The 26,527-nt window shown below is 40.8% G+C and overlaps 1 protein-coding gene across 2 annotated transcripts in view; it reads right to left on the minus strand.

Moving 5' to 3' along the window:
- LOC126088972 (uncharacterized) overlaps positions 1 to 26,527 on the minus strand; it is a 97,999-nt gene that overhangs the window by 46,069 nt on the left and 25,403 nt on the right. Inside the window, exons 3-4 of one of the 2 annotated variants that reach the window (XM_049906874.1) lie at positions 24,019 to 24,207; positions 3,199 to 3,315 (exon numbers count right to left, since the gene is read on the minus strand). In XM_049906874.1, the coding sequence (XP_049762831.1) occupies positions 3,199 to 3,315; positions 24,019 to 24,195 (294 nt within the window). In that variant the 5' untranslated portion in view covers positions 24,196 to 24,207. The remainder of the gene's footprint in view (positions 1 to 3,198; positions 3,316 to 24,018; positions 24,208 to 26,527) is intronic. The other variant, XM_049906875.1, reaches the window with a different exon arrangement.

Below are 26,527 nucleotides of genomic sequence, written 5' to 3' on the forward strand. Positions count from 1 at the left end.
CCCAGTAACTAAGTGTTATATTTTTGACGTAAAACAAAATATAGGCGAATGAAGGTAAATACAATAGCAAACCTTATACTGTCTGGAAGCCACTGGAACGTGAAGTAAGCAAACTGAATACTACATTAGCAAATGGAACCTAACGATTCTTGCAGTTCTGAAGGCAGCCAGGCAATGTGCCCCTCCACTCAAGCAAATCGAGTGGGAACTGCTTACACTAGCTAGCAAAATTTTCATTTCCACTAGATTTTTCCAAGTACACTTTCAATGGTTACTGTTGTGATTTTCAGTTTATGCTATTCTATCAGTAATGGCACAAACTAACGAAGAATATCTGATATGCTTATGAGACTCAAATGATGTTGCAATAATCAACTAAGAACATACCATGCTTCTGTAGAATGGTATCAGTATCATCCATATAGATCACAAGTTTCTTGACGACTGGAGTCATGGATTAGGAATAGTGGTCAGATGCAACCAGCACACAATGTCTCCACAAACATACTCTAATAGAGAACAGAGACGATTCCAGTGTCAACAGAAATGCCACCTGGATAATTCTAGATGATAGTAGCTTATGTCGGTATCACATCCATATTCATCAGGCAATAAACTAAGATATTCCCATGCCAAAATTGGCTTCTGCACATAGTTTTAAAGTAAAACCATAACTCTATGACTGCCATACTGTGGAATCGTAAAACCATTTTACAATTTATTGGTGATGTAAATATTCAAAGTGCTTATTGCTGGTCAGAAGAAAACACCTACTTCCCGTGTCAACAAGACAAACAAACCAGCACATACAGAGCATTGAAGTGTTGATTGATTCATGATAAATGTCGTCAGATCTTCCTATATCGATGAATAATCATATGATGAATATTACTATGAATTTCTCTGTCACACACTGATGGAGCTACTAGATTAGAATATGTTCACTAGCAACATGGATGCAGCAAGATGCATGACCAGTAAACTTTTCCTTGATGATTAGGCATACCTTCATACAATTTTTTTCTGGTACAGAAATTGGTAGACAAAGGTCAGTGAGTCTACCACCAGTCACCAGTTTTAACTTCACTTTATTATATCTTTTGGTGACATATTTAAGCCATTATGTATCAACAGTGTCCATAGCACGTGATATGGTAAAGAAAATTTGTTAAACACGCTGTTTGCTCCCAGATGCAAGGTCCTGCTTCATGATACTCAAAGTGCACAAAAGCAGGTATGATTTTGCTTATAACAATATGGAAAGCATTCTGAACACCTCTACACTAAACAGAAAATGAAAACTATTTTAATGCAAGTTTATTCAACATGAAAAGTTTAAGAAAAAGTTTTTCCATCTCTACAACATTGAAAAGTACGTCTATTAACTAAAACTTTCCTTCTGTGGTGTTCCTTTAGCTTTATGAATAATTTTTAGAGCTCTGTTCAACAGCACCATTGTTTTCCTATATTCTCATTCTCCTTAAGACTAGTTGTTTTCTCCATTTTTCAGCAGATTCTAGGCAATGTTAAGATTCACCATTCTATTTGGCCCCAACATTCTGCCTAACAAATTTTAACTGCAAAAGAGACTTGAGCACTGTTTCATAGAGAAACTACCTGTATGATATGACTGAAGAATCTGTATATTAAAAACTACAATCTTAAGATTCTATGGTAGCTTTTTATGATCCAACAATGGGTACTGTTCTTACGAAACATTTAAAAAATTATTCCCATAAACAGGGGAAATGTTATGTATTATGCAGTTACATTCGACACTTTGCTTACATTAAAAGCTTTCTACATTGAACTGCACAGAAAACGCTAAAAATTTCTCCTCATTTCTTGTAGTATACAGCAATAACAATACACTAAGACCACAACTCCTACTGTGAGCTCTTTATTTATCTGCTAATAAATAAGTAATTCTCCCAAGTTCAGGACAAGCAAGTATTAGTCAATCCATTGATTTTCAGATAATCAAGTTCAAATGAGTAACAGGAAATTACAAGCTTTTTGTACCATGATGTTAGTAGACCTATTTGATCCTCACAGGATAGTTCTACACAAGAGCACCCATATAGCAGTTTATGAGCAGGTGGGGGGTGGTGAATGCACTAGACCTCTGGATACGGAGCATTTTTAAAATTTTGGTAGATGAATGGAGTCTTTAAGTAGCCATAAAAAGTTTCAGTTCAGACACTCTTAAAAACCTGTATAACATTGACTTTTAAATCATTATCTTGAGTGCCCTTGGTTCTACAGAGAATTCAGATTTTAATGTTAACAATGAGCATATTCTACAATCAAGCAGCTGCCGTTGTCCACGGTGTTAGTAAAGCATTCATATTAGAATGACTAAATTACACGACATCAAGGATGACTATGATAATTACGTTGGTTTTAAGTCATTCAAAAACTCCATTATCAGCACTGTCACCAAATATAACATATGCATTTGTGAATATATATGTGTGCAATTGTGACTTGACATACGTGTAAGGGTTTTAACCGACAAAATTTGACTGATTGGGCTATACAATAACATAAAACTTCAAGTGTTTGCCCATTTTAACGAATAAAAAGTTGTTACTTGGTTTGAAGTTAGTGTATCTAATACCACCTTTAGTAGACTTTACAAAGAAATAGTAATGTGTATCCAAGTTTCAAATGCATAAAAAGCCTTTATGGAATCTCTTTACCAAGGTTATGAACATGGCAAAAAATGGTTGGAAATCATCTATGAATACCCAAGTGTTGCCTAGTTTGTTACAGTAACACATTATAACACAAAAGTAAATACTATGACATTTCAGTACCTTAAATGTTTTTAACGCAATTAGAGACAAAAGGTCATATGTAACAGACAGTCGGATGAGAAAAAAATACTAAGTTCTGTACACACATTCATAGAAGTTTCATGCATCACCTTTCTTTCAGGCAAGAAATCACGTGTTCAACAGCTAAAATTTCAAACTACTACAATTTCTTTTCAGCATGAATTACTGTTACAAACAAAAAATGACAAACAGAAAGCTTCAATGTAATAGCAGCCATGTTACTACAGGCAAGTGCGAAAAGCAGGCAACAGAAAACAAGATAGCCACACCAAAAGATACAAAACAAATGTGTCAACTCAAGCTTCTGTTATCTCAGTAAAAAAAAAAAAGGGCTTTGAATCAAACCTAAGTCTTATACCTGATCAGAAGCAGACATGAGGCATTCCACAGCAGCAGAGCGCTTGAGTTGCTCACAGTCCCAAACATCCCAGTATTCTTCCCTCCGGCCACGTTTGCGGCCTCGACGACCAACCTCCTGTTCAGATTTCCCTATTACACATCACGCTTAATCCTATTCTTTGTCATCTCAGAAAAATTACAAGTGAGCAATTTGTAATCAAATTCATTTAAAATCTGAGAACATATGAAACAATATTACGGAACTTAACATTTCCTAATACATACTGACCTACAATTTTAAGTTGATTGCCCAGCTTAAAGCATTTGGCTTAACATTCTTAAGCCACAATTATAAAGTCTGAAAAAACAAAAATAAACCTCATTCATGTGCTGAAAGGTGCTTCTTTGGTAGTGTAAGGGTGGACAAAACTAATTTTACCCTTCCTAACATAGACTGTGCAGCACATTTAATCTTGTGTTACACAGTAAAGGTGCAAGGGTGGAGAACAATGAACATTTCGAAGAAGCCATCCCAGCGTTTCACCTATGCATAGAAAAACAACCTCTATGGGAGTAGCAGTATTTGAATCCCGTTACACTGGAAAGAGTGTCAAGGGCCTTACTTAAAATGCCACGTGACTTGATAAAAAGCGCTGAAAAAAGTATGGTGCAAGAAAGTCTGCAAGCAGAGAATTTTAAGTTACCCTCACTATAGGGGTCATTAGGTTGTGTATTTTTGTTGCGCAGTAACAGTTTCAAGATTTATCAGTAACACGACTTCTTCTCACATCTGCAAAATGTCATCAACATGAATGATCATCTAACTAAAAGCGAGCTCAAAGCATCGAAGGGAAATAACCTATAAGTGCACTGAGAACCAACGATCAATGTTACTGACATGACACAGACAGTTTGAAAACAGGTACAACTGAAAATCCAGTTTTAAACATAAATCCTAACACCTATACATATGGTAGGCTAGTCTGACTCTGTAGTTGAGTGGTCAGCACAGCTCATTGTCATGCAGGAGGCTCGGCTTCAATTCCTGGCCAGGTCAGAAATTTTAGCTGCCCAGGGACTGGGTGTTGTGTTATCATCATAGACACACAAGTTGCTGAAGTGACATCAAATAAAGACCTGCACTAGGTGGATAAACAACGCCATAAAAACCTACATCTGGCCATTCTGACTTAGGTTTTCTGTGATTTCCCTAAATCGCTGCTGACAAATGCTGGGATGGTTCCTTTGAAAGGGCACATCCCCCTCCTTCCCTATTCCAAGCCTGTGCTGCTTCTCTCATGACCTTGTTGTCGACAGGGCGTTAAACATCAATCTACTACTACTCCAACTCCATAGAGGGTCCACTGCCCAATAATACTACAGAACCATTTAATTTCATTTGATAGGCTTAAGGTCAGAAACACATCATTAATTATATCTTATAAAAAGAGTAAGTAAATTGTTCCAACATGTCTCAGTTAATAGAAGATATAACATCGGCTCAGATCATTAAATAATGAATGGTGGGGAGAATCCCTGAAGAAATGGGAACATTACTAAAAAACGATAAATGTAAACTATTGACACACCATTACAAAATTCGCACAAACAGCAAGAGTTTTTTTTTTTTTTTTTTTTTTTTTTTGGTGGGGTTTTAGGGCGCTCAACTACTGAGGTCATTAGCGCCCAGTCACAAATGTACGTGCACGTATAATCCGGGATACTCGGGGGCGGCGGGGAGGGGGGGGGGGGCACCAGAAAGTTCTTACAAGGACGCAGATAAAATAAATAAAAGAGTTAGAGGTCTTTGGATAAGTCCGTCAAAGTCATAAAACGAAGAACACGAGCAGCTGCTCGAGCATCCTCAGCTAAAATTTCCTGTAGATTAGAGGGCACAGACAGGACAACACAAGATTCATTAAAACGGGGACATGACAATAAAACATGGCGGACTGTCAATGCATTACCACAAGAGCACCGCGGGGTGGGGTCACCGGATAGCAGGTAGCAGTGGCTAAACCGGCAATGCCCAATCCGCAACCTGGCCAAAATGACCTCCTCTCGCCGAGATGGTCAGGAGGAGGTTGTCCAAGCTGTTGGGAATGGTTTTATGGCCCGGAGCTTATTTTCTTGATGTGACAACCAAGTGTCCCACCATAATGACACAAACCTCTTACAAACAACCCCACTAATGTCAGATGATGGGACACAAAGGGAGGCTGGTCGAGGTAGACGATTGCAGCCTTGGCTGCAGCATCAGCAGCTCCTACATGGCCTGGAACCCACATAAAGGTAACAGGAGAGCCATCATCAGCAAAAGAATGGAGAAATTGCTCGATCCGTTGCACCAAGGGATGGACCGGACATGGAGCTCCAAGGCTCTGAAGAGCACTAAGTGAATCAGAGCAGAGTACATACGGAGAATGGTGGTGGACATATTGAACAGCCTGAGAGAGAGCAAAAAGCTCGGCCGTAAAGCTGGAATACTGGTCGAGGAGCCGGTATTTAAATGTGACGTCCCCGACGACAAAGGCACAGCTGACACCATCGTCAGTTTTGGAGCCATCAGTGTAAATAAAGGTGTTATTGGCGAGTCGTGGCCGAAGTTCGACAAACCGTGAGCAATACACTGCATCCGGAATAGACTCCTTCGGGAGCGAGCGGAGGTCAAGATGAATGTGAACGAGCCTGGAGCCAAGGTGGAGTCGGGCTCTCACCCTCTCTGAAGGTGGTAGGGAGGGCAAAATCCCATTGTCGAAGCAGGCGACGAAACCGGACTCCAGGGGGCAGCAGGGCAGAGACATACAAACCATACTGATGGTCGAGAGAATCGTCGAAGAAGGACTGATAAGAGGGGTGGTCGGGCATTGATGACAGCCGGCAGGCATACCGACAAAGCAGTACGTCGCGCCGGTAGGTCAATGGTAATTCGGCAGCTTCAGCATAAAGACTCTTGACGGGACTGGTATAGAATGCTCTGGTTGCAAGACGTAACCCCTGATGATGGATGGAGTTGAGGTGGCATAAGAGGGATGGCCGAGCAGACGAGGCTCCCATAATCCAGCTTTGATCGGACTATGGACCGATATAATCGAAGCAGGACAGTGCGATCCGCTCCCCAAGATGAACCACTAAGAACACGGAGGACATTAAGAGAACGTGTACAACGGGCAGCCAAATAAGAGGCATGTGGAGACCAACAAAGTTTCCTGTCCAGTGTGAGCCCTAAAAACTTCGTTATCTCCACGAAGGGGAGAACAACGGGACCGAGATGTAACGATGGTGGAAGGAATGCTTTATATCGCCAAAAGTTGATGCAAACCATCTTCTCTTCAGAGAACCGGAAGCCATTAGCCACACTCCATGAGTAGCGGCTGTCAAGACAATGCTGAAGGCAGCGCTCCAGGAGGCATGTTCTCCGGGCACTGCAGTAGATCGCGAAGTCATCAAAAAAAGAGAGCCGGAGACATTAGGGGGAATGCAATCCATAATTGAATTGATCGCTATGGCAAAAAGGGCTACGCTCAAAACGGAGCCCTGAAGCACTTCGTCTGACAATATGGAACCCACATGTACCCTAAACATTCGATCTGTTAAAAATGAATCAATAAAAAGGGGCAGGCGACCACGTAGGCCCCACCTGTACATCGTGCGGAGGATACCTCCTCTCCAACAGGTATCGTAAGCCTTCTCCAAATCTAAGAACACAGCTACCGTTTGGTGCTTTCACAAGAAGTTGTTCATGATGAACATCGACAAGGTCACAAGGTGGTCAACAGCGGAGCGGCGTTGACGAAAGCCGCATTGAACATTAGTAAGTAGCCGTCGAGATTCAAGAATCCAAACCAACCGAGCGATAACCATGCGCTCCATCACCTTACAGACACAGCTTGTAAGAGAAATTGGGTGGTAACTAGAAGGAAGGTGTCTATCCTTCCCGGGTTTGGGTGTGGGAACAACGACGGCCTGATGCCAACGCATGCGGACCTGACCTTCGGTCCAGACGCAGTTATAGGTACAAAGGAGAAAGCATTTGCCTGCCATAGAAAGGTGTATCAGCATCTGAACGTGAATGGCATCTGGCCCCGGAGCAGAGGACCGGGACAGTGCAAGTGCACGTTCGAGTTCCCGCATGGTAAAGGGGGCATTATAATCTTCCAGATTCAGCGAGTGGAAGGAAGGTTGCCGAGCCTCTTCTGCCTCTTTTCTGGGAAGGAAGGCAAGGTGGTAATGGGCGGAGCTTGAAACCCCCGCGAAAAAGCGGCCGAAAGCATTGGAGACATCCACAGGATCCACAAGTACCTCATTACCTGAAGTCAGGCCAGGTATCGAGGAGTGGGCCTTAATGCCCAACAGCCGGCGCAGGCCACCCTAGACGAAAGAAGAGGGAGTAAAACTGTTAAAGGAGCTTGTGAAAGAGGCCCAACAAGCTTTTTTGCTGCCTTTGATGACTCGACGACATTGCGCTCGGAGACGTTTGTAATTAATACAATTTGCCAGTGTAGGATAGCGGCGAAAGGTACGTAAAGCACGTCTTCGAGCATGGATAGCGTCTCTGCAAGCCTCATTCCACCAGGGGACAGAAATGCGACGTGAAGAAAATGTAGCATGAGGAATGGAACGTTTGGCAGCATTGATGATAACAGCCGTGAGGTATTCAACCTGACTGTCACAGCTGAGAAAATCTTGGTCCGGAAAGGTCGCCAGGGAGGAGTAAAGTCCCCAGTCAGCTTTCAATATGTTCCAGCTCAAGGGACGTGGGGATGGGGTGTGGTGCAGGAGACGAACGACACAGGGGAAATGGTCACTCGAACAGGTGTCAGAAAGGACATACCACTCGAACCGACAAGCAAGAGTGGTAGAACAGATCGAGAGGTCCAAGTGGGTGTAGGTATGAGTAGAGTCCGAGAGGAAAGTCGGGGCGAGGCAGACAAGATCAAGATGGTTGAAAACATCCACCAAGAGGGAGCCTCTCTGACAGGATGCAGGAGAACCCCAAATGGGATGATGGGCATTGAAGTCGCCAAACAATAAAAACGGCAGAGGGAGCTGGGCAATCAGGTGCATCATGTCAACCCGACTAACTGCGGATGACGATGGAGTTTAGACAGTACAAACAGAAAAAGTAAAGGCAGAAACAGCTATTGCTTGGAGTGGGGTGGTCAATGGGATGGGATGGTAATAGACATCGTTCCGAACGAGCAACATGACCCCACCATGAGCTGGAATACTGTCCACAGGGGTTAGGTCAGATCGCTCGGAGGTATAGTGAGTAAAAGCAATACGGTCAGTTAGGCATAACTTTGTTTCCTGGAGACCAATGACGAGCAGACAGTGCAGGCAGAGGAGCAGTTGTAATTCCTCCCGATTAGATTGAATACCTCATATGTTCCAATGTAACAGAGCCATCGTGAATCAGAGAAAGGGGGAACGAAACAGGTGAAAAGCTGGTCACCTTGACGGCCGCGGAGGGTCAGGTTTCGAGGGAACATCGCTACAACCGTCGGGAGGCGGATCCTGTTCCATCAAGTCGTCGCCAGCTGCGGCCACATTCCTGGGTTGCACAGGAAGGGCAGCATCAACCGCCGCCGACAGGCCAGCTGAGTGCCTGGCAGCAGAGCATCCCGGCGAAACTGAGGACGTCGGGGAGCAGTGACTGTCTGATGGAGCATCAGACGAAACGTGCCAGGGTGGAGAGGGGGATAAAGACTTCTTCTTTGAGGCCTTCTTGGAAGACCGATGAGTCACAGGGATGGTGGACTGTGGGGGCTGGACCCATTGAAAGTCCTCACGCTTTGGAACGCCGGACCTCGGAAGCCGGGGTCCGTAACGTTTCCCCAATGGACACTTGAGAAGAGGATCGCTTCTCAGGCAGAGGAGGAGGAGGAGGAAGGGTGGCCCCTGGGGCAGAGGAGGAGGAAGGGTGGCCCCTAGGGCAGAGGAGGAGGAAGGGTGGCCCCTGGGGCAGAGGGGGCAGGGGCTGTGAGGGAGGAGGATTTGGAAGGGAGGGAGTTGGGAGGCGGAGGCATAGACCCCGGATGGGATGAGGAGGCGGAGGGGGGACAGGATAAGGGTGAGGATACTGTGGAAGGAGTGGACTCGTCCGAAGCAAACGACGTTGTCAACATCACGGGATGGAGGCGGTCATATTTCTTCTTGCCTTAGAATAAGACAGACGGTCCAAGGTTTTCAATTCTTGTATCTTCTTCTCCTTCTGATATGCAGGGCAGTCAAAAGATCTAGGCGAATGGAGGCCAGGACAATTGACGCAACGAGGTGGTGGGGTGCACGTATGTCCCTCACAAAGAGGACATCCACAATCCCCACAGAGGGGCTCAGCTTCACACCGTGACGACATGTGCCCAAAGCGCAGACATCGAAAGCATCGCATAGGAGGTGGGACGTAAGGTTGCACATCGCACCGGTAGCACATCACCTTTACCTTCTCTGGGAGAACATCCCCCTCGAAGGCAAGGATAAAGGTCCCAGTATCGACGCGACGACCTTTGGGGCCGCGCTGGACTCGCCGGACGAAATGAATGCCATGGCACTCCAGGTTGGCCCTGAGCTCCTCATCAGATTGCAGCAGGAGGTCCCGATGGAAAATAATCCCCTGCGTCCTACTGAGCACCAGATGTGGGACAATGGACACTGGGATGTCCCATAGTCAGCCACATGCCTGGAGCGCCGCCAACTGTGTGGCGGAGGTGGTCTTTATGAGATTGGACCCCGAACGCATTTTACTAAGAGCCCCAATTTCTCCGAAGATATCCTCGATATGCTGTACAAAGAACATGGGCTTTGAGGTGGCGAACGTCCCCCCATCGTTCCGAGAACAGACTAAATAGCGGGGGAAGTATTTCGCCCCAAGCCGGCCGGCCTGTCCTTCCTCCCAGGGAGTGGCCAAGGGGGGAAAGGCAGAAGTACCAGAACCAGAGACAGAGACAGAACTTGTCCTGCGAAACGTCTGCCCCGATACCACCCACTCCGACCAGGGGTTCTCCCCACGGGCGCCACCCAGCCTCAGCAAGGGCCACCTGGCAGGATGACCGTTGTCGGGAGTCCTGATGCCCCAGGTAGACGGGCATCTACTCCTTGGCTTACGTGGGGAGGGTGCAGCTCAGGTAACGGCAGTACGATCCCTGTGTTGTCAGGGGGCTACAACCTAGAGGGTACATGATGGCCCCACCACAATGGGCTGGCTACCGTGCTGGATTTCGGATGCCATGGAAAGTCCATCATGATCGTAGGTGCAGATGGGACGCACTGTGGGCGTAACTTGTGCAACCCATCAGGTGTTTCGACCCAAATTGATGATCAGTGGGTGCAGTTATGACGACGAGTGCCAAGGTCTTAGTGCACTGAGGACCGGTGATACACCACGTAGGGTGTCCTTCCCCAAAAGGCTCGTACTTCTGTAGAATTTTGAAAAAATGGAGGTCAAACCCCGATGGGGACCATCACAATGAAGGCCTGGACCCGCAAGAGGGGGGCGGGGGGGGGGGGGGGGGGCGGGGGGGGGGGCAGCAAGAGGTTGTAACAGACAGACACTTAGAGTGATCCAAAGCTTGAAGTTTCTTTGAAAGCAACCGTTACAAAAGTCTCATGTCTCAGAGATTGAAGGACAAAGATGTCCGTTTGAAAAGAAGACCACGACAGAGATATATGTAGGAGGGGAAGGAAGGGTGGAAAGGGAGGGAGGTTAATGACATTTATACAAAATGGAATTCAGAATGAAAATGGGAAAGAGGAATACTAAAAACAAACAAGAATTGTGAAAAAAATTCCACAGATAATCCTGGTATGCAGACATATAAAACCTCGCGTAATTCATGTCAAATGAAAACAAACCTTGTAAGATACCTATCCTGCTCAACAGAGGAAAAAGGTGCAGCATACTGACTTCTGTCGGCCCAGTGGTTCGGCTTTCATTCTGTAGGGGACACCAATATACTGAGGTGGGCAAAGCTTCATAATAAGGATTAAGGAAGTTTCAGTACCTGACACAAACACTTCTACATCTACTTTCCACAAGCCACCTTACAGTGTGTGGTAAACCAAGCACACGATCCCAATCCACCACGCAAATGAAAATCTGTATCAACTATTACAACGTAAATATTTAGGTGTAAAGGAGGCCATTCACCAAATACAATGTAAGTCCTACAAAGGTTAAATATCCTTCAGTGAATATTAATGTCATGATCATTTCAAATGATAGACAATCTAAATTATGTATGTACACACACACACAACTTATCAAGAAAGCTGCATAATTACAAACCACAGTTTTGCACAGTCACCTGGTATTCATACTGACTAAATTAGTGAGTTTATATGAAGAGCAGATCAATTCATGACTTGCTACATCATGAAGTGGCTTATGTATACTCTAGCACTTAACAGTTTCCAATAACACTGCATCATGTGTGTAGTCTCTAAAAGTGTCTTGCATAGAGCCTTTATTTCCACACTGAGCAGTCGTTTCATATTTGTCTGTTCATTTGGAGTCCCTGTGGGCATTTGCTGCTGTAGTTCTTTGTTGTTGTTTTTTTATTTAGTTTGTAGTTATTGCCAACTGGTGAAGAATCATTTACAGGAAGAAAAATTGCACATCAATGAGATCGTGCAAAGGTAAAAAGTATCAAGAGATTCCAGTTGCACTGAGAATGAACTGCTCCATTTCGATGGTAGTAATGATTCCCCGGACAACCACTAAGTAACAATTTTGAGTCATATGCAACAAATGGTACAACACATCTGTTTGGTTCAACAAGGGATGAAAATTCTTCATAAACTGAACGCCTGCAAACACATTATTTAGCAACACATCTGAATGATTTGTGCATATGTTTCACAATTCACCTCCAGGCACGAATACAGATTATGGTGGAACAGCACATTTCTTTAATTTTTTTCTACACCAAGACAAACACCAGTATCGGAGGATTCTCAATTGTACAGGCTGAAAGAACAGGGGTTTGAGGACTTTATATATCTTCATTGCTATTTGTCTGCTCTTGGCTCACATGAAAATACTGAAAATTACTGACATTCTTGGATGAAATTGTGTCCAGCAACAGTATTCAGTTAATTTTGAGAATGTTTAATTTTAATAATAACTCTGCTAGTAACAAAGCAAAAGGTTATTGAAGACCAGAAACATTTTTGATAAATTTTGTGTATTACCCACAGCACTGACTAAAGCCATTTGTTGTCAAAAGGGCAATTATCTTAGAAACAGAACATTCTGTCCAAACAAGGTTTGCAATAAAAATATTTGTACTGTGTGACTGGTTATGTTCTGGATTTTATTGTGTACACAGGCATTACACTGGAATCTGTCTTCAACAATTTGTTGAAAGTGGCAATACATATGAAAGTATATTTGGAACAGAGACGAACTTTCTATGTTGACAATTGGTATTCAAGCCCAGACCTATCCCTTTGGTTTCCCAACCATGGAACAACCACATGTGATACTGTTCATAGAAACTAGTGCAACCTCCTACACAGAGCAAACTGAAACAAAGAGAGTCCAGTTTGGCCACTGACAAATCACCCTTAATGCCAGAGAAATATTCAAGACAGGACACACTGATAAAGATCGGTGAAAGAATCAAGAAACCACAATGTGATGGAGACTTCAACTTCGGGGTAGGAGCAAGTTGACCACATTTTCAAGCTGTTAAGTAGAATAAGTAAGGACGACTGAAGATGTACAAGTAGTTCTTTTTGCACAGATGGCAGATAAATGTGCTCAGATTGCAAGATTTTCGTTTTCCTACAAGGACTTTTCAAAATGTTATTGACAGTCAACACTCAAAGAAAGCCACAACAATGTATAGATGCACAGTTTGAAACAGGATGTGTGTATGGATGCAGAAAATAAAATATACTACTGTGTTGTTCCATGTTTTGAGATTAAAAACTGTATTAAAAAAATCCCAGTGCCAGTCAAAACCCCAATTTAAAAAAAAAAGGATGAAAAACAAATACAGAAAGTTTTTTACTTTGAATCTACTCATCAGGTGAACAGGTTAACTTCTGCACTGAAACACACAATTTCAGACAATTTTATATTTGTTTGGTATATGACATACAATAATTAGTGGCATACAATGCACCAATGAATCAAAGTCTTACATAATTGTCTATTTCTGACAAGTAACTGCCATTCAGACACCAGTAAAATATGTTTAGAAAACTTGATTATTTCATTTTGAAAGTTGCCTAGGGAAATTTTTATTGGAGCTAAAATTGCTGGAAATGTAATAAATTTTCAAATAGTTTTATGGCACAGATATCTTCTGTTGAAAAGTTTTTTTTGCAGGAAAGTTACTGCATTGGTACAGATTAAGAATAATAGTTTGACACTTTAAATTGTGCAGCATTTATTTCGGTTATGTATACAAAACTAAAATTTAAAAAAAAATCACTGTGTTAAAGATTTACACCAAATAAATTAACAAACAATGGAGCTGATCCCCCTCGGTACACAAGTAACGGGTCAGAATACTGTTGCGAAAACAATGGAAAAAAAGCATGCCAAATTTAAACGAATGTAAAATCCCAAAATTAATGATCTTTTACAGAAGCTCGAAATTTAGTGCAGACTTCATTATGAGATGATTATAATAGTTTCCACAATGAAACTGTCTCAAAACCTAGCACAAAATCCAAAGATATTCTAGTCCTACTTAAAGTATGCTAGCGGCACAAGAGAATAAATGCCTTCTCTCTGCAATGGCAATGGAAACACTACTGATGCCAGTGCTACTAAAGCAAAGTTACTAAATGCAGCCTTCCACAATTCCTTCACCACAGAAGACTATGTAAATATTGCAGAATTCAAGTCAAGAACAGCTGCCAACATGAGTTCCTTAAAAGTATGTATCCTCAGATAGTGAAACAATTTAAATCACTTAACAAAAGCAAGTCTTCTGGTTCAGACTGTATACCAATTAGATATGCTGATGCAGTATCTCCATACTTAACAATCATATACAGCCACTTGCTCACGAAAAATCCATACCAAAAGACTGAAAAAAGGATTTTGGAACATATACTGTTTCATTTACCTCAAAGAGAACAGTCTATTGACACACAGTCAACACAGATTTAGGAACAGGGCATATACGCGGACAAGGAAAAAAAAATTCCTGGATCTCCCGGTTAAAAATACATTTTCTCCCAGGTGAAAATACTCCTTTTGCATGTTAAGTGACAGTATACTTTCTGTTGCAACTGTAAAACTTACCAATCCTTTGACTGGATATGGTTTTATACAGCAGTGTAGAATTTCTCAGTACTTTAGAAAACGAAACTCGGGAGAAGTAACACGTTTTGGAAAGATCTTCGATGTGCAGCAACATGTACCGTATTTACTCGAATCTAAGCCGCACCTGAAAAATGAGACTCGAAACCAAGGGGGGGGGGGGGGGGGGGGGGGGGGGGGGGGGGGGAATCCCAAATCTAAGCCGCACCTGAAATTTGAGATTCGAAATTCAAGGGGAGATAAAAGTTTTAGGGCGCACCTCCAAATCTAAACAAAGTTGGTCCATTGTAATATGAGACACAATTTAGGTCGAATGAATGACGATACAGCTACAGTAGTTTGGTTCGAGTCGTAAGCTTAGCAGTTACGCTTTACCAGGTAGCCATTGCTATGAGTCATGCGCTCCGTCCGTGTTTATACGGGGACCCTTCCTTTTTCACGTGCTTCGTCTGGTTTGAATCAATTGCTTATTTTTCTTTGATCTGATAAATGCCGTTCTCTTTTTTATGGGTGTTTACGTCACTCTAAGCTGAAAATGCATTATAGTACTGTGCCGTGCATTGTTTGTCGCATTCTGATAATGTGTGTTAACGACCTGTCGCCGCTCGCGGCATGGCTTGCTTTTGTGTGCGCTACCGCCGCTTACAATTTAAAAAAAAAAAAAAGAGTAATTGCCTTATTAGCGAAACAATGGCAAGAGACTATTTCTTGTTACTTACACTGCTGCTTTCTTTGATAATGATCAACAAGAACCAAATAATAGACTGCGTATGATATAACATGTTCTGAACGAGAGTTTGGCGAAAATTTTTCTCCGTTTGAAAATCTTTGCATACGCCTCTTTTGTACATTACATTCTCCACAGAAATTAGTCATCTTAGATTTAAAAAACCTACTCTATTGCCGTGCTTCATTTCTGACTGTATCACCATTAGGCATAAGAATAATAGGAATATAAACATGACGTGATATGTATATTCTTCGGCGTTTGCTGTTGTCTCACAGTTTCTTAGTTTATTAGGCAGACAGGATTTAAATGAGATAGCAGCAAACACGAAAGAATACATGGCAAAATGTTCATATTCATATTATTCTTATGGTGAAGAGAATACAGCATGTGATTCACAATTCATAAAAGTTCCTATTAGTAACCATCTCTTCTCACAGGTAGGAAAAAATTCAGAACATAGAATTGGCCATATTGATAAACATCCCAAACATCTTACCAGTCGGATTTTCGTAGTACATTGAATTGCTGCTATATTCGAAGATTAACGATACGGAATTTGTATTTACTTCGTTGGATAATGTATGAAAATGCAGTGGTTGAAACTCGGGGCAGAGAAAAAGCTCATCTTCGACCTTTTTTTTTTTTTACTTATTTACTGACGCAGAGGTTTTGGCGCCAGTATTTATCTTTGTGCCTGCAAAGCATGCATGTGTAGCGTTACATATGTTCGACGACAGAAGTTAGTTGTGGCGGCACCTACCAACATTTTTCAGAACTTCCACTTACTTTGCACTCGATTCTAAGTCGCAGGCAGTTCTTTGGATTACAAAAACTGAAAAAAAAAAAAAAAACAACTGCGGCTTAGATTCGAGTAAATACGGTACACCGCATGTTTTCGTATTACGAAAGTATAAATTCAAATTCAACCAAAAGGAAAAGCTAATGGTTTAAGTTAATATACATAGTGTTACTACAAGAAAAGCAAAGCTCTCACATATAATGTTGATCTGTTTAGCGCATGTTTCACTTTAAGATACATCACACACATATGCCAGTAAAATTTTTAACACCGACAAATCTCTGATCTTCTGGGCTCGAAATTCTTCCAAATGGCTCGTCATCAAAGAGTTGATTTTTGAATGAGAGCAAACGCTATGTGATTTAAGAAATTCATCGTACAGTCTCACACATAGTTCATCTCGTGTAAAAGGAAATTTATCTGGAAAACAATGGTTTTTGACTCACAATTCCCAATATTTTCCTGTGACCTGTCGAAAATATATTCATTTCAGCAGTGTCAGAGAGAGCCAGATAAGAGGCATCACTGTACTTACGCAGCTACGGCGACATAAGAAGCCAGTATGTTCGTACATGTAAAACATTAGAAGATCTTTCTTACATTTTGTCATAAAAGAAGCAAGACATTACAGGATACTTCAAGAGCGTCAGAATTTCATGAACCATACTAAAATGCATAGTTCACCTTAAAGCGTGCATTCGTCCAGATTCCCAATGACGTAGGCCTCAACCTGATATTAAGCTTTTCAGTGTGGTTTTCGGGACAGAAATTTTCTTGGAGTACCAGTACTGTTTAGTTCTTTATTATGGCATTGTGCCATACTTGCTAGAAGATGAAAACTTGTACTTGAAATGCAGCAAACAGTTGAAACTAGCCAATAATGTGGAATTAAACACTTCATTTCAAATAAATTTACTGTTTCAGCAGGAAAGCTTAATAAAAGCCAAATTTCTTTAGCAAACCAACAAAAATAACTTTATTGTTCTGCAAGGTGATAATGCTTGACTGTCAGAAAGGTGGAAATAAAACAAAATCTGAAACTACAAACATTTTAGACTTCCATAATTATGTGAATGTATTTTAATTCACTTGATAGCTCCAAGCCACAGAAATCCATCTTGTTTTCATCTGACGGGAAAGCAGTAAACAAAGAGGAGACAGAAAAATCACTAAATGTAAACATGCCCCCCCCCCCCCCCCACTATAACTCAGACCGCTCTGCACATCAGAACATAATAATAATAATAATAATAAATTTTATAAAAAATAATCTCAATACTGGATAGGATTATTTGTAACCTGGAGAACAAGAAGTCTTCAGAAAATCTGGAGTCTTTATTGCCTATTATCTAGTAACTTGCTCTTCTGTGTGACATAAAATTAAATATAGGATACCCAAACCCTAATGAAAAAGCTGTAGTTTCTCGATCTGATTACATCTATTTGTCATTGTGTGCTGCATAAAATTGTTGCAGCAATTGTAACACACACCAAATAAGTGAGACTGTTTTGGCAATAATGATCATTTTTATAGTATGACAATATAATTCACGAAGTACAAATACAAAATACCTATTTGGCCTAATACAATCAAAAAGCTTTGTTAGGAAATAGTTTAATATTTCATTCATACACTCCTGATTCTCATGCAGGAGACCAAAAAGTAGTAGAATCAACAACATAAACAAGCAGCAGTTGGCGTTCACTGGTTCGGCTTTATTCCGCTCAGCTCGTATAGCCCCGTCCCGTTTTGTCTGCAGGAAAGTTCATTAGTTCATTTCCTGATGTGACGAGGATTCCCCTGGCAGAAACACCACATACACTATGCACGCATTCAAAAATCAACTTATAATTCATTCAGAAATCAACGTAGAATGTGTTCAAAAACGTCAAAAAAACCAGCAAGGGTGTGTTTCAAAATCTTACGAATAATCAATAGACCAACATACGCTGGATGCTGGGTGCTTTGTGAAACAAGATTTTTTTCTTCAAGAATATGAATTTGACCCCTCCCCCGAAATTTCCTCGGTTGCCCCCCCCCCCCCACTAGATCCGGGCCCGCTGTGCACGTGTGAATCTGGCAGCTTGGGTGCACCAGTAAAATTTTTCCGAGTACCCCATGCAGCTGGTTGCTGCTTACACAGCCAACAGCCACTTTTTTGTAACCAGAAGTAGGAGAAAAAATTACTCATAGGTGACTCAACTGCGTGTGTGCATGAGCCCACTTGTAACTGCATAAATGACTAATGTAAACTGTTGTGACATCACACTCATCGGAGGCAATTTGTTGTTATGAAGCATTTTATAGTCTTGCTAAAGCCTTTGACACATTTTGTTGTTGGCAGATGCTTGTACATGCACTGTATTATTTTATATGGCACATTTCCTTTGCAATTTAAGTTGTATTTTCATTTTTTTTCTCTCATTCATGTTTTAATGCTGCAGTATTATTCTGCAGTAGAGGGGTACAGTAATATCCTTTGTTAGAGTATTGGTTCTTACCAGTCAAAATTACAAAAATTTAACTGAAAACTAAAACAAGAATTCCCGGAGTTCTAAAAAATTCCAAGGTTTGTCCCATGTCTACCGGGTCGTATACACCCTGAGGAAACATCGTCTCATGAAACACAAATAGCTCTTTACCGATTTGAAGTGCCAAGTGTTACTGACAAAGGATTTCAAATAGATTCCCAATTTTTCCAGGAGGCTTTTGACACTATACCTCACAAGTGGCTTGTAATCAAATTGTGTGCTTCTGCAAATCCTCTCAGTTATGCGGCTGGATTTGTGATTCCCTGTCACAGTAGTAACATTTCATAGTGGTTTCACTGTATAGGTCAGGAATCCACTACACACAGGAGGCGACCACACGGCTAGCAGGGGCTGTGTCATGTGGACTGTTCAGTTTTCTAGGTTAGAGGTCTCCGGTAAACACAAAAAGGGCTTCAGTCACAAAGAGTGCAGGCCGAACACAGGAAGAATGTAGATACAGGAACCATCGGTATAACAATTGCAAATTTTCGTAGCTGTGTTGGCAAGTACCAGAGCTCTGAGCGCTAATAGGAAGCACTGCAAATTGTTATGGGCACTGAAAGCTGGCTAAAGCCAGAGATAAGTTCAGCCAAAATTTTTGTGAAGAACCGAATGGTGTTCCGAAAAGGATAGGCTAAACACATTTGGCGGGGACGTGTTTGTTGTTGTTCGTAGTAGTTTACCTTGTCGCAAAATTGAAGTAGACAGTTCCCGTGAGTTAGTATGGGCAGAGGTCATTCTTGGCGACCTGAATTGAACAATAACTGGATCCTTTTACTGACCTCCCAATTCATATAATGCAATTCCTGAAGGGTTCAAAGTAAACTTGAATTTGACTTCAAACACGTACCTGGCTCATACAATTATAAATGGTGACAACTTTAATTTACACTCGATATGTTGGCAAAAATACACGTTTAATTCCGGAGCTAGGCATAAAACATCATCCGAAATTGTGCTAAATGCATTCTCTGAAAATTATTTCAAGCAGTTAGTTCATGACGCCACGCGAATAGTAAACGTTTGTGAAAACACACTTGAACAAATAATCTGAGATAATAAAGAGCATCAAAACGTATACAGGAACTGGTGAACACGGGGTTATCATAGAGAGATTGAGTATTGTAACCCACAAATCCTAAAAAATAAATGAAAAATGTACCTATTCAAAAAGCAGATAAAAATTCACTTGATGCCTTCCTGAGAGATGATCTCCACTCCTTCCAAATTAACAATGTAGGTGTAGACCAGACGTGGCTTGAATGCAAAGAAATATTATCGGCAGCAGTTGAGAGATTTATACCAAATAAATTAACAAACAACGAAGCGGATCATCCTTGGTACACAAAATGGATCAAAACATTGTTGCAGAAACAATGAAAAAACATGCCAAATTTAAACAGACGCAAAATCTCTAAGGTTGGCAATATTTTATAGAAGCTCAAAATTTAGCACGGACTTCAACATGAGATGCTTATAATAGTTTCCACAACAAAACTGTCTCGAAACCTGGCAGAAAATTAAAAGAGATTTTGGTTGTATGTTAAGTATGCTAGTGGCAAGACACAATCAATACCTTCTCTGCACGACAGCAATGGAGATACTATCAAAGACAGTGCTGCCAAAGCAGAGACACTAAACACAGTGTTCTGAAATTCCTTCACCAAAGGAGATGAGGTAAATATTCCAGAATTCGAATCAAGAACAGCTGCCAACATGAGTAACATATCCTCGGAGTAGTGAAGCAACTTAAATCACTTAAAAGCAAGTCTTCCTGTCCAGATTGTATACCAGTTAGGTTCCTTGAAGAGTATGCTGATACAATAGCTCCATACTTTATCATATACACTCATTCGCTCGATGAAAGATCCATACCTGAAGACTGGAAAATTGCACAGGTCACACCAATATTCAAGAAAGGTAGTAGGACTAATCCACAAAATTACAGGTCCATATCATTAACGTCAATATGGAACAGGAGTTTGGAACATATATTGTGTTTGAACATTATCAACTACATCGAAGAAAATGGTCTATTGACACACAGATTTAGAAAGCATAGTTCTTGTGAAACACAACTAGCTCATTACTTGCACTAAGTGTTGAGTGCTATTGACAAGCAATATCAAACTGATATCGTATTTTTGGATTTCCGGAAGGCTTTTGACACTGTACCACACAAGCAGCTTGTAATGAGATTGTGTGCTTATGGAATATCGTCTTGGTTATGTGACTGGATTCGTGATATGCTGTCAGAGAGGTCACAGTTCATAGTAACTGATGGAAAGTCATTGTGTAAAACAGAAGCGATTTCTAGCATTCTCAAAGGTAGTGCTATAGGCCCTTTGCTGTTCCTTATCTATGTATATGATTTGGGAGACAATCTGAACAGCCGTCTTAAGCTGTTTGCAGATTATGCTATTGTTTATCGTCTAGCAGTAAAGTCATCAGAAGATTAACAAAATTACAAACTGATTTAGAAGAGATATCTGTGTGGTGTGAAAATTGGCAATTGACCCTTAATAATGAAGTGTGAGGTCATTCATAAAAGTGCTTTATTGGCAGAACACTTAGAAGATGCAACAGATCTATTGAAGAGACTGCCTATACCATGCTTGTCTGTCCTCTTTTGGAGTACAGCCACACGGTATGGGATCCATACCAGATACGATACACCGAGAAAAGTTCAAAGAACAGCAGCATGTTTTGTATTATCTAGAAATAGGAGAAAGAGTGTCATGGACACGATACAGGATTTCGGGTGGAAATCATTAAAACAAAAGAGTTTCTTGTCCAGGTGGCATCTTCCTACGAATTTTCAATCACCAAATTTCTCCTCCAAATGCAAAACTATTTTGTTCACACCGACCTACATAGGGAGAAACCATCATCATCATAAAATAAGGGAAATCAGAGCTCGCATGGAAAGATACGTGTCCATTTTTTCTGTGCGATGTTAGAGAGTGGAATGGTACAGAATTATTGTGAGGGTGATTCCATGAACTCTCTGCCAGGTACTTAAGTGTGATTTGCAGAGTATCCATGTATATGTAGATGAAAGAAAGCTCAGCTGCACACTATCTCACTTGTTATTGATCATACATGACAGAAACATCAGTGCCTTATTAACATTATTTACACAGTGCTCACCACTTAACACTTACTACAGTGAGGATCTTTGCTTGTGACTAAATACTCAAATTTGCTAAAATTTAAGAAAAAAAATCTTCGAGGAAATTACGAAACAGATCTCATGTAACTAACTAAAGCAACATGAAAAGTTCTTGCTATAGTTCACCGTAAGTGTTGGTACATTAAAGTGGTATAACAGATGGTCAAGTATATTCCTTTTGAAATAATGGTGTGCACATAAGAAGGCGGGTGGTGGGGTGATGCACAATGGAAATACGCAGTTAACATGTGATGCTTCATCAAATAAGATCATTCCAGCTGTAGCACGCGCTTGGAACATGTTATATTGGTTTTCATTTTAGTTTAGGTATGGCGAGGATACTTAGCCACAATAGTGTTCACTAGGGATGGCTTAAAAAAAAAAAGGCAACTATTAAGCCAAGAACAGATCGCAGCTGAGTATGTAAATTATTCTAGGCAGAGTCAGAAGCAGAAACAAGAGGCCTGCTGTGGCATTTACCACTGAGTTGCCAGTAAGTAGGGCACACAGCACCTGCAATGTATGTTTTGCGACAGACATAGCACACTGGCAACTGTACAAAAAAAATCCACCATCCTTCTATATGCAGAATGCATCATGCAACCTCCTCTTAGTAGCACATCCCTATAACAAAGTCATAACAGGAGATTTTGACATACAAAAACACTAAGCAAGCATGGGTTATAGGGAAGAGCAAGGAACAATGAACTGTTTAGGAGAATAAAATTTAACTCAGAACCCAGAAAACAATTTCAATGACCGAGTTTGTGCAGTAATTCATCTGAACAGCAACTTCAAAGTCAATAACTTTAAGCATCCAAATACCTTACACAATCCCTGATTTAAGCTTTATAAGAAATGACCAAACACAAAGCAACAAATGGAAGAGCCACTGTACCCTATAGAAAATGCTCAGTACAAGGGAAGGTAGGTCATGGGTGTAACTCAGTCCCAGTGCACGGATTTTGCAAACAACTAGACAGATTGCCGATAACAACAACGGGGTCAACACAACAAGGGACAAGACAAACTGCAGCAGTTTAAGGGTTAATTATTACTAGCTACCTAATAACATTTATGTTCCTTGAGATCACAGGAGAAGCCTTGTACCCCACCTGAGCACAATGCATGCAATGCAACATTTGATGGTGATACAGTGGTTGGACATAAGGGGGAAGAAAAGGGTTTGAGAATTATTTAGGGACTGATGTGTCCTTTCATTAAGCAGTAAACCTGTACAACATGGTTGATATTTGTCGAATATGTGCTGCATTCTTCATACTATTATTAAATAGGCTATGCGCAAAATCACTTTGACTGGTACCATCACCGCTACGGCACCCACCACTACAGTTGTTCTGCTATATACCAACAGCTTCATGCATGCAAGTTTCAAACCAATCACAATAGAGAAAAAAATCTGACTTTGATGATTTAACAACTGTCAATTACTGAACTAGACTATTTACCAACTACCACACAGAGATGCTGCCAACATGGCAGGCATCTGCTAAAACCGTTTTTACATGGGATAACACAAGACAAAAAAATTATACAGAAAATAAGATACATTCCACCATATTTTACAGTGCACTATGGTGGGTACACACATACAAGTTGTGATTTCAAATCAAGGTTAACTGAGAAAAGATACTTATGCACTACAATAATTTAAGATTAAATTATGTAAAGATGCACAATGAATTTAAAAAATGCAACTCTGCCCAAGTAATTGATTTTATGGATAAACGTAACAGAAGTACGGTGCGGATCTTCTGTGTATTTCACTTACAAGGCATGAATGTATTTTATACTACAATGTTTTGTTTTTGCATTATTAATGTACCACTTATATCCTACAAGCTCAAAGTGAAGAGCATGAAATGTGCTAACTATTAATAGATTAATGTCCAATACTACAAACCCTTTCAACAAACTCTACTCTACAAAATTTTTCTTTTCCTGGTCCATGTGTTTTACCACAGGAAAAATGTTCTACATTTTTAGCAAAATGCGAAGTTCCTGTTTAGTTACCTGTAGTAATAGTAATTTAAGACTAAAAATTTTGATGGAAACATACCTAAATTGCGCTATATCTCTTACGTTAACTGAAAACTAATTCCCTATCAGTAAAAATTCAGACAATACATAATTGCATTAAATGGCTTCAGTAATATTTGTGTTACTTCAGTTACTACAAGAGATATTACAATCAGCAAAATGCTCCTCTTGCTTCCACATGCAACTGATATCATTTTCACCAGTTTTGCTGTGGTTTCACAGATGCCACACTTCACAGCAGAAAAGTTTAGTTTCCAGTATACCTACCTTGCTCTTGCTAGAAGAAAGAGTAAGGAGATCGTCAGACAAGTCCAAGGTATCTCTTTGCAGAAGACTGAAGATGTAGCGGGTATAAACCACTGCATCAATGCCACGAGCTTCAAGCTGCTCGTCAAGCCAGTCCTGGACAGTAGAGGGCATTGACACCAGCTGTGGATACTTCATGCTACTCTAATCCTGAAAATGAATATATACAGTAGCATTATACTGATGAGAACGTAGTGCCTGTGTTACACAGGAAAAAATTGTAAGGTGAGTGTGTGTGTGTGGGGGGGGGGGGGGGGGTGCAGTGCATTTAGCATGGGTTGGCTACTCCACAACATGTTCATTATAGGTGAGTTATGCACAGATCTGGGGCCTCATTGCAAGTATGTATCAAAATTATATGCACTCCTTTATAAACTGAGAAGTGAGTTCATTCAAAGCCCTATGCAGTCAAATGAAGCCCAAAATCTTAGTACAATATAAATGTAACAATACAGTCTCAGGCTTTTAAAAGGTTTTCTAAATCACACTTTACATACAAAACAAAATATGAAAAGCTATGTAATTTCAGGATGTATGCAGCCAATTCAAGGACAAGGCAGTGAGTTTTATGAACTGGGTAGTAGATACATTAAGCTGCAAAAGCATATTTTGTATTGCTTCAACCCACAAGGTCAGAGATTAAAACTTTGTGGGATATGTGACTACTGGAGGCAGTGAAGAAAGAAGATTCCTTGTTAGAAAGAAACCTGTGTGAGTATGAAGCTCAGATGATACAGGAACAATTTAGAAGTGCTTAGTCATTGGTGAATTGAAACAGGAATCGATGGATGGAGAGGGGGCTGGGGGGAGGGGGGCAAGGGGGGGGGGGGACACGACATAGCAATCATGCCTTCAAGGTACTGACAGAAGTATTTAAGAATATTATGCAGCCAATCAGCTACGAGCAATGCACTGTCAACAAGTTAGTATTAGTCAGCACTATGTAACCATGAGGGTGACACTTAATTCAGTAGTTGCACACTATAAAAAACACTAAATATCAAGGTTATGGACAGGGTTACTGTTGTTGTTGTTGTTAACACCTAACATATTATAGACTTGAAAAACCAAGACAGTGACGAAAAACAGGAGTCTTCAGCTGGGACAAAAATTAGTCACAGGATGCAAAATATAAAAGAGACCATCACATTAAATTTATTGTCTTTGCCAGATCTCAAATAAACCTTTGCCTACAGAACTAACTTAGACCTTGTGCTACATTAGGGTTCAGCCTGTCATCACAATGCTCCTGACACATTCACACCTCACAACAAAACTATCACCCCCTAACTGAAACCTTTGGATACACTGCAAACCTGTCAGTCATCATAACCTTCACTTGAAAAAATAACACCAACAACGTCAAAGCAGGATGACAGCAATGGACACAACAAACAATTATTTTATATATTATTTAGGGAAACCAACACAGAACTGAAGCACACATTTTTAAGGTACTTCAAAGACATGAATTACTAATGGTGATGGTGACGATAACAATAAACTCAACAGGTTACAAAAACTACAAAACCTAAAGCAATGAAATACACCCTAATCGAAAAATCATAAGGGCGGTGATTTCTTTCAATCATTATATAATGTAGATACCATCAAAGAGAACCTCAGATAATGTGGAATGAGTCAATGTATGTGTCAGCAGACAACAATGAAATTGTAGAAACCATCTGTGCACACAAATTAATAAAAAATGTCCATGCTCATTTTGTTTCTCTAAATCTGAAAAGGAGGAAGAAATGTACTTTACAAGATTTGCACAGTATGTGCTTGACAAAAAAAAAAATAAAAGAAATATCCACTGCCTCTCACCAAACAGTGCTTGAAGAAGGGGTATACAATGAAAATGTTCAGAGATAGCTTTAACTTTTAATGCTTCAGAACGATTGAAAACCAGTAAGTCAAGTTACACTAATTCCAATCTTTTCTCTTTAGCGTTCAATCCTGAGCTTGGGTTACACCATTCCCCTCTTCCATGTGCCTTACTCTTCATTTCTGTGTATGTAGTGCCTCCCACATCATAATATGCTGCACGTATGATGTCCCTTAGAATTGTTTCCCTCAATAGTTCCTTCTGCTACAGGTCCAATGGTGGTGTTGGGTCTCAAAATGTGTCCTACAAGTTTTGTCTCTTCTTTGGACATGTCTTGTTTCTTGTGTTCCTCTCAGCACCTCTTCACTGGAAAATGTCTCTCCAGCTGCTCATCCTTCTCCTCACCCTACCCCCCCTCATCCTGTAGCACCAAATCTTCAAGGCTTCTAGCCGTCAACTCTCGTTTTCCGACTGTCCAAGATACACACAAGTATAGGGCCACATTCCAAACAAATATTTTCACAATCAGTTTCCTTATTTCTAGACTGATGTTCTCCCTGAGAGTAAGTTCTTTCTCAAATTAATACAATTTTGGCATACTGCATTCTGCTTACAATTTCTTTCCTATTTCTACCATACTTT

The sequence above is a fragment of the Schistocerca cancellata genome, chromosome 1 (assembly GCF_023864275.1).
Source record: "Schistocerca cancellata isolate TAMUIC-IGC-003103 chromosome 1, iqSchCanc2.1, whole genome shotgun sequence".
Taxonomy (NCBI): domain Eukaryota; kingdom Metazoa; phylum Arthropoda; class Insecta; order Orthoptera; family Acrididae; genus Schistocerca; species Schistocerca cancellata.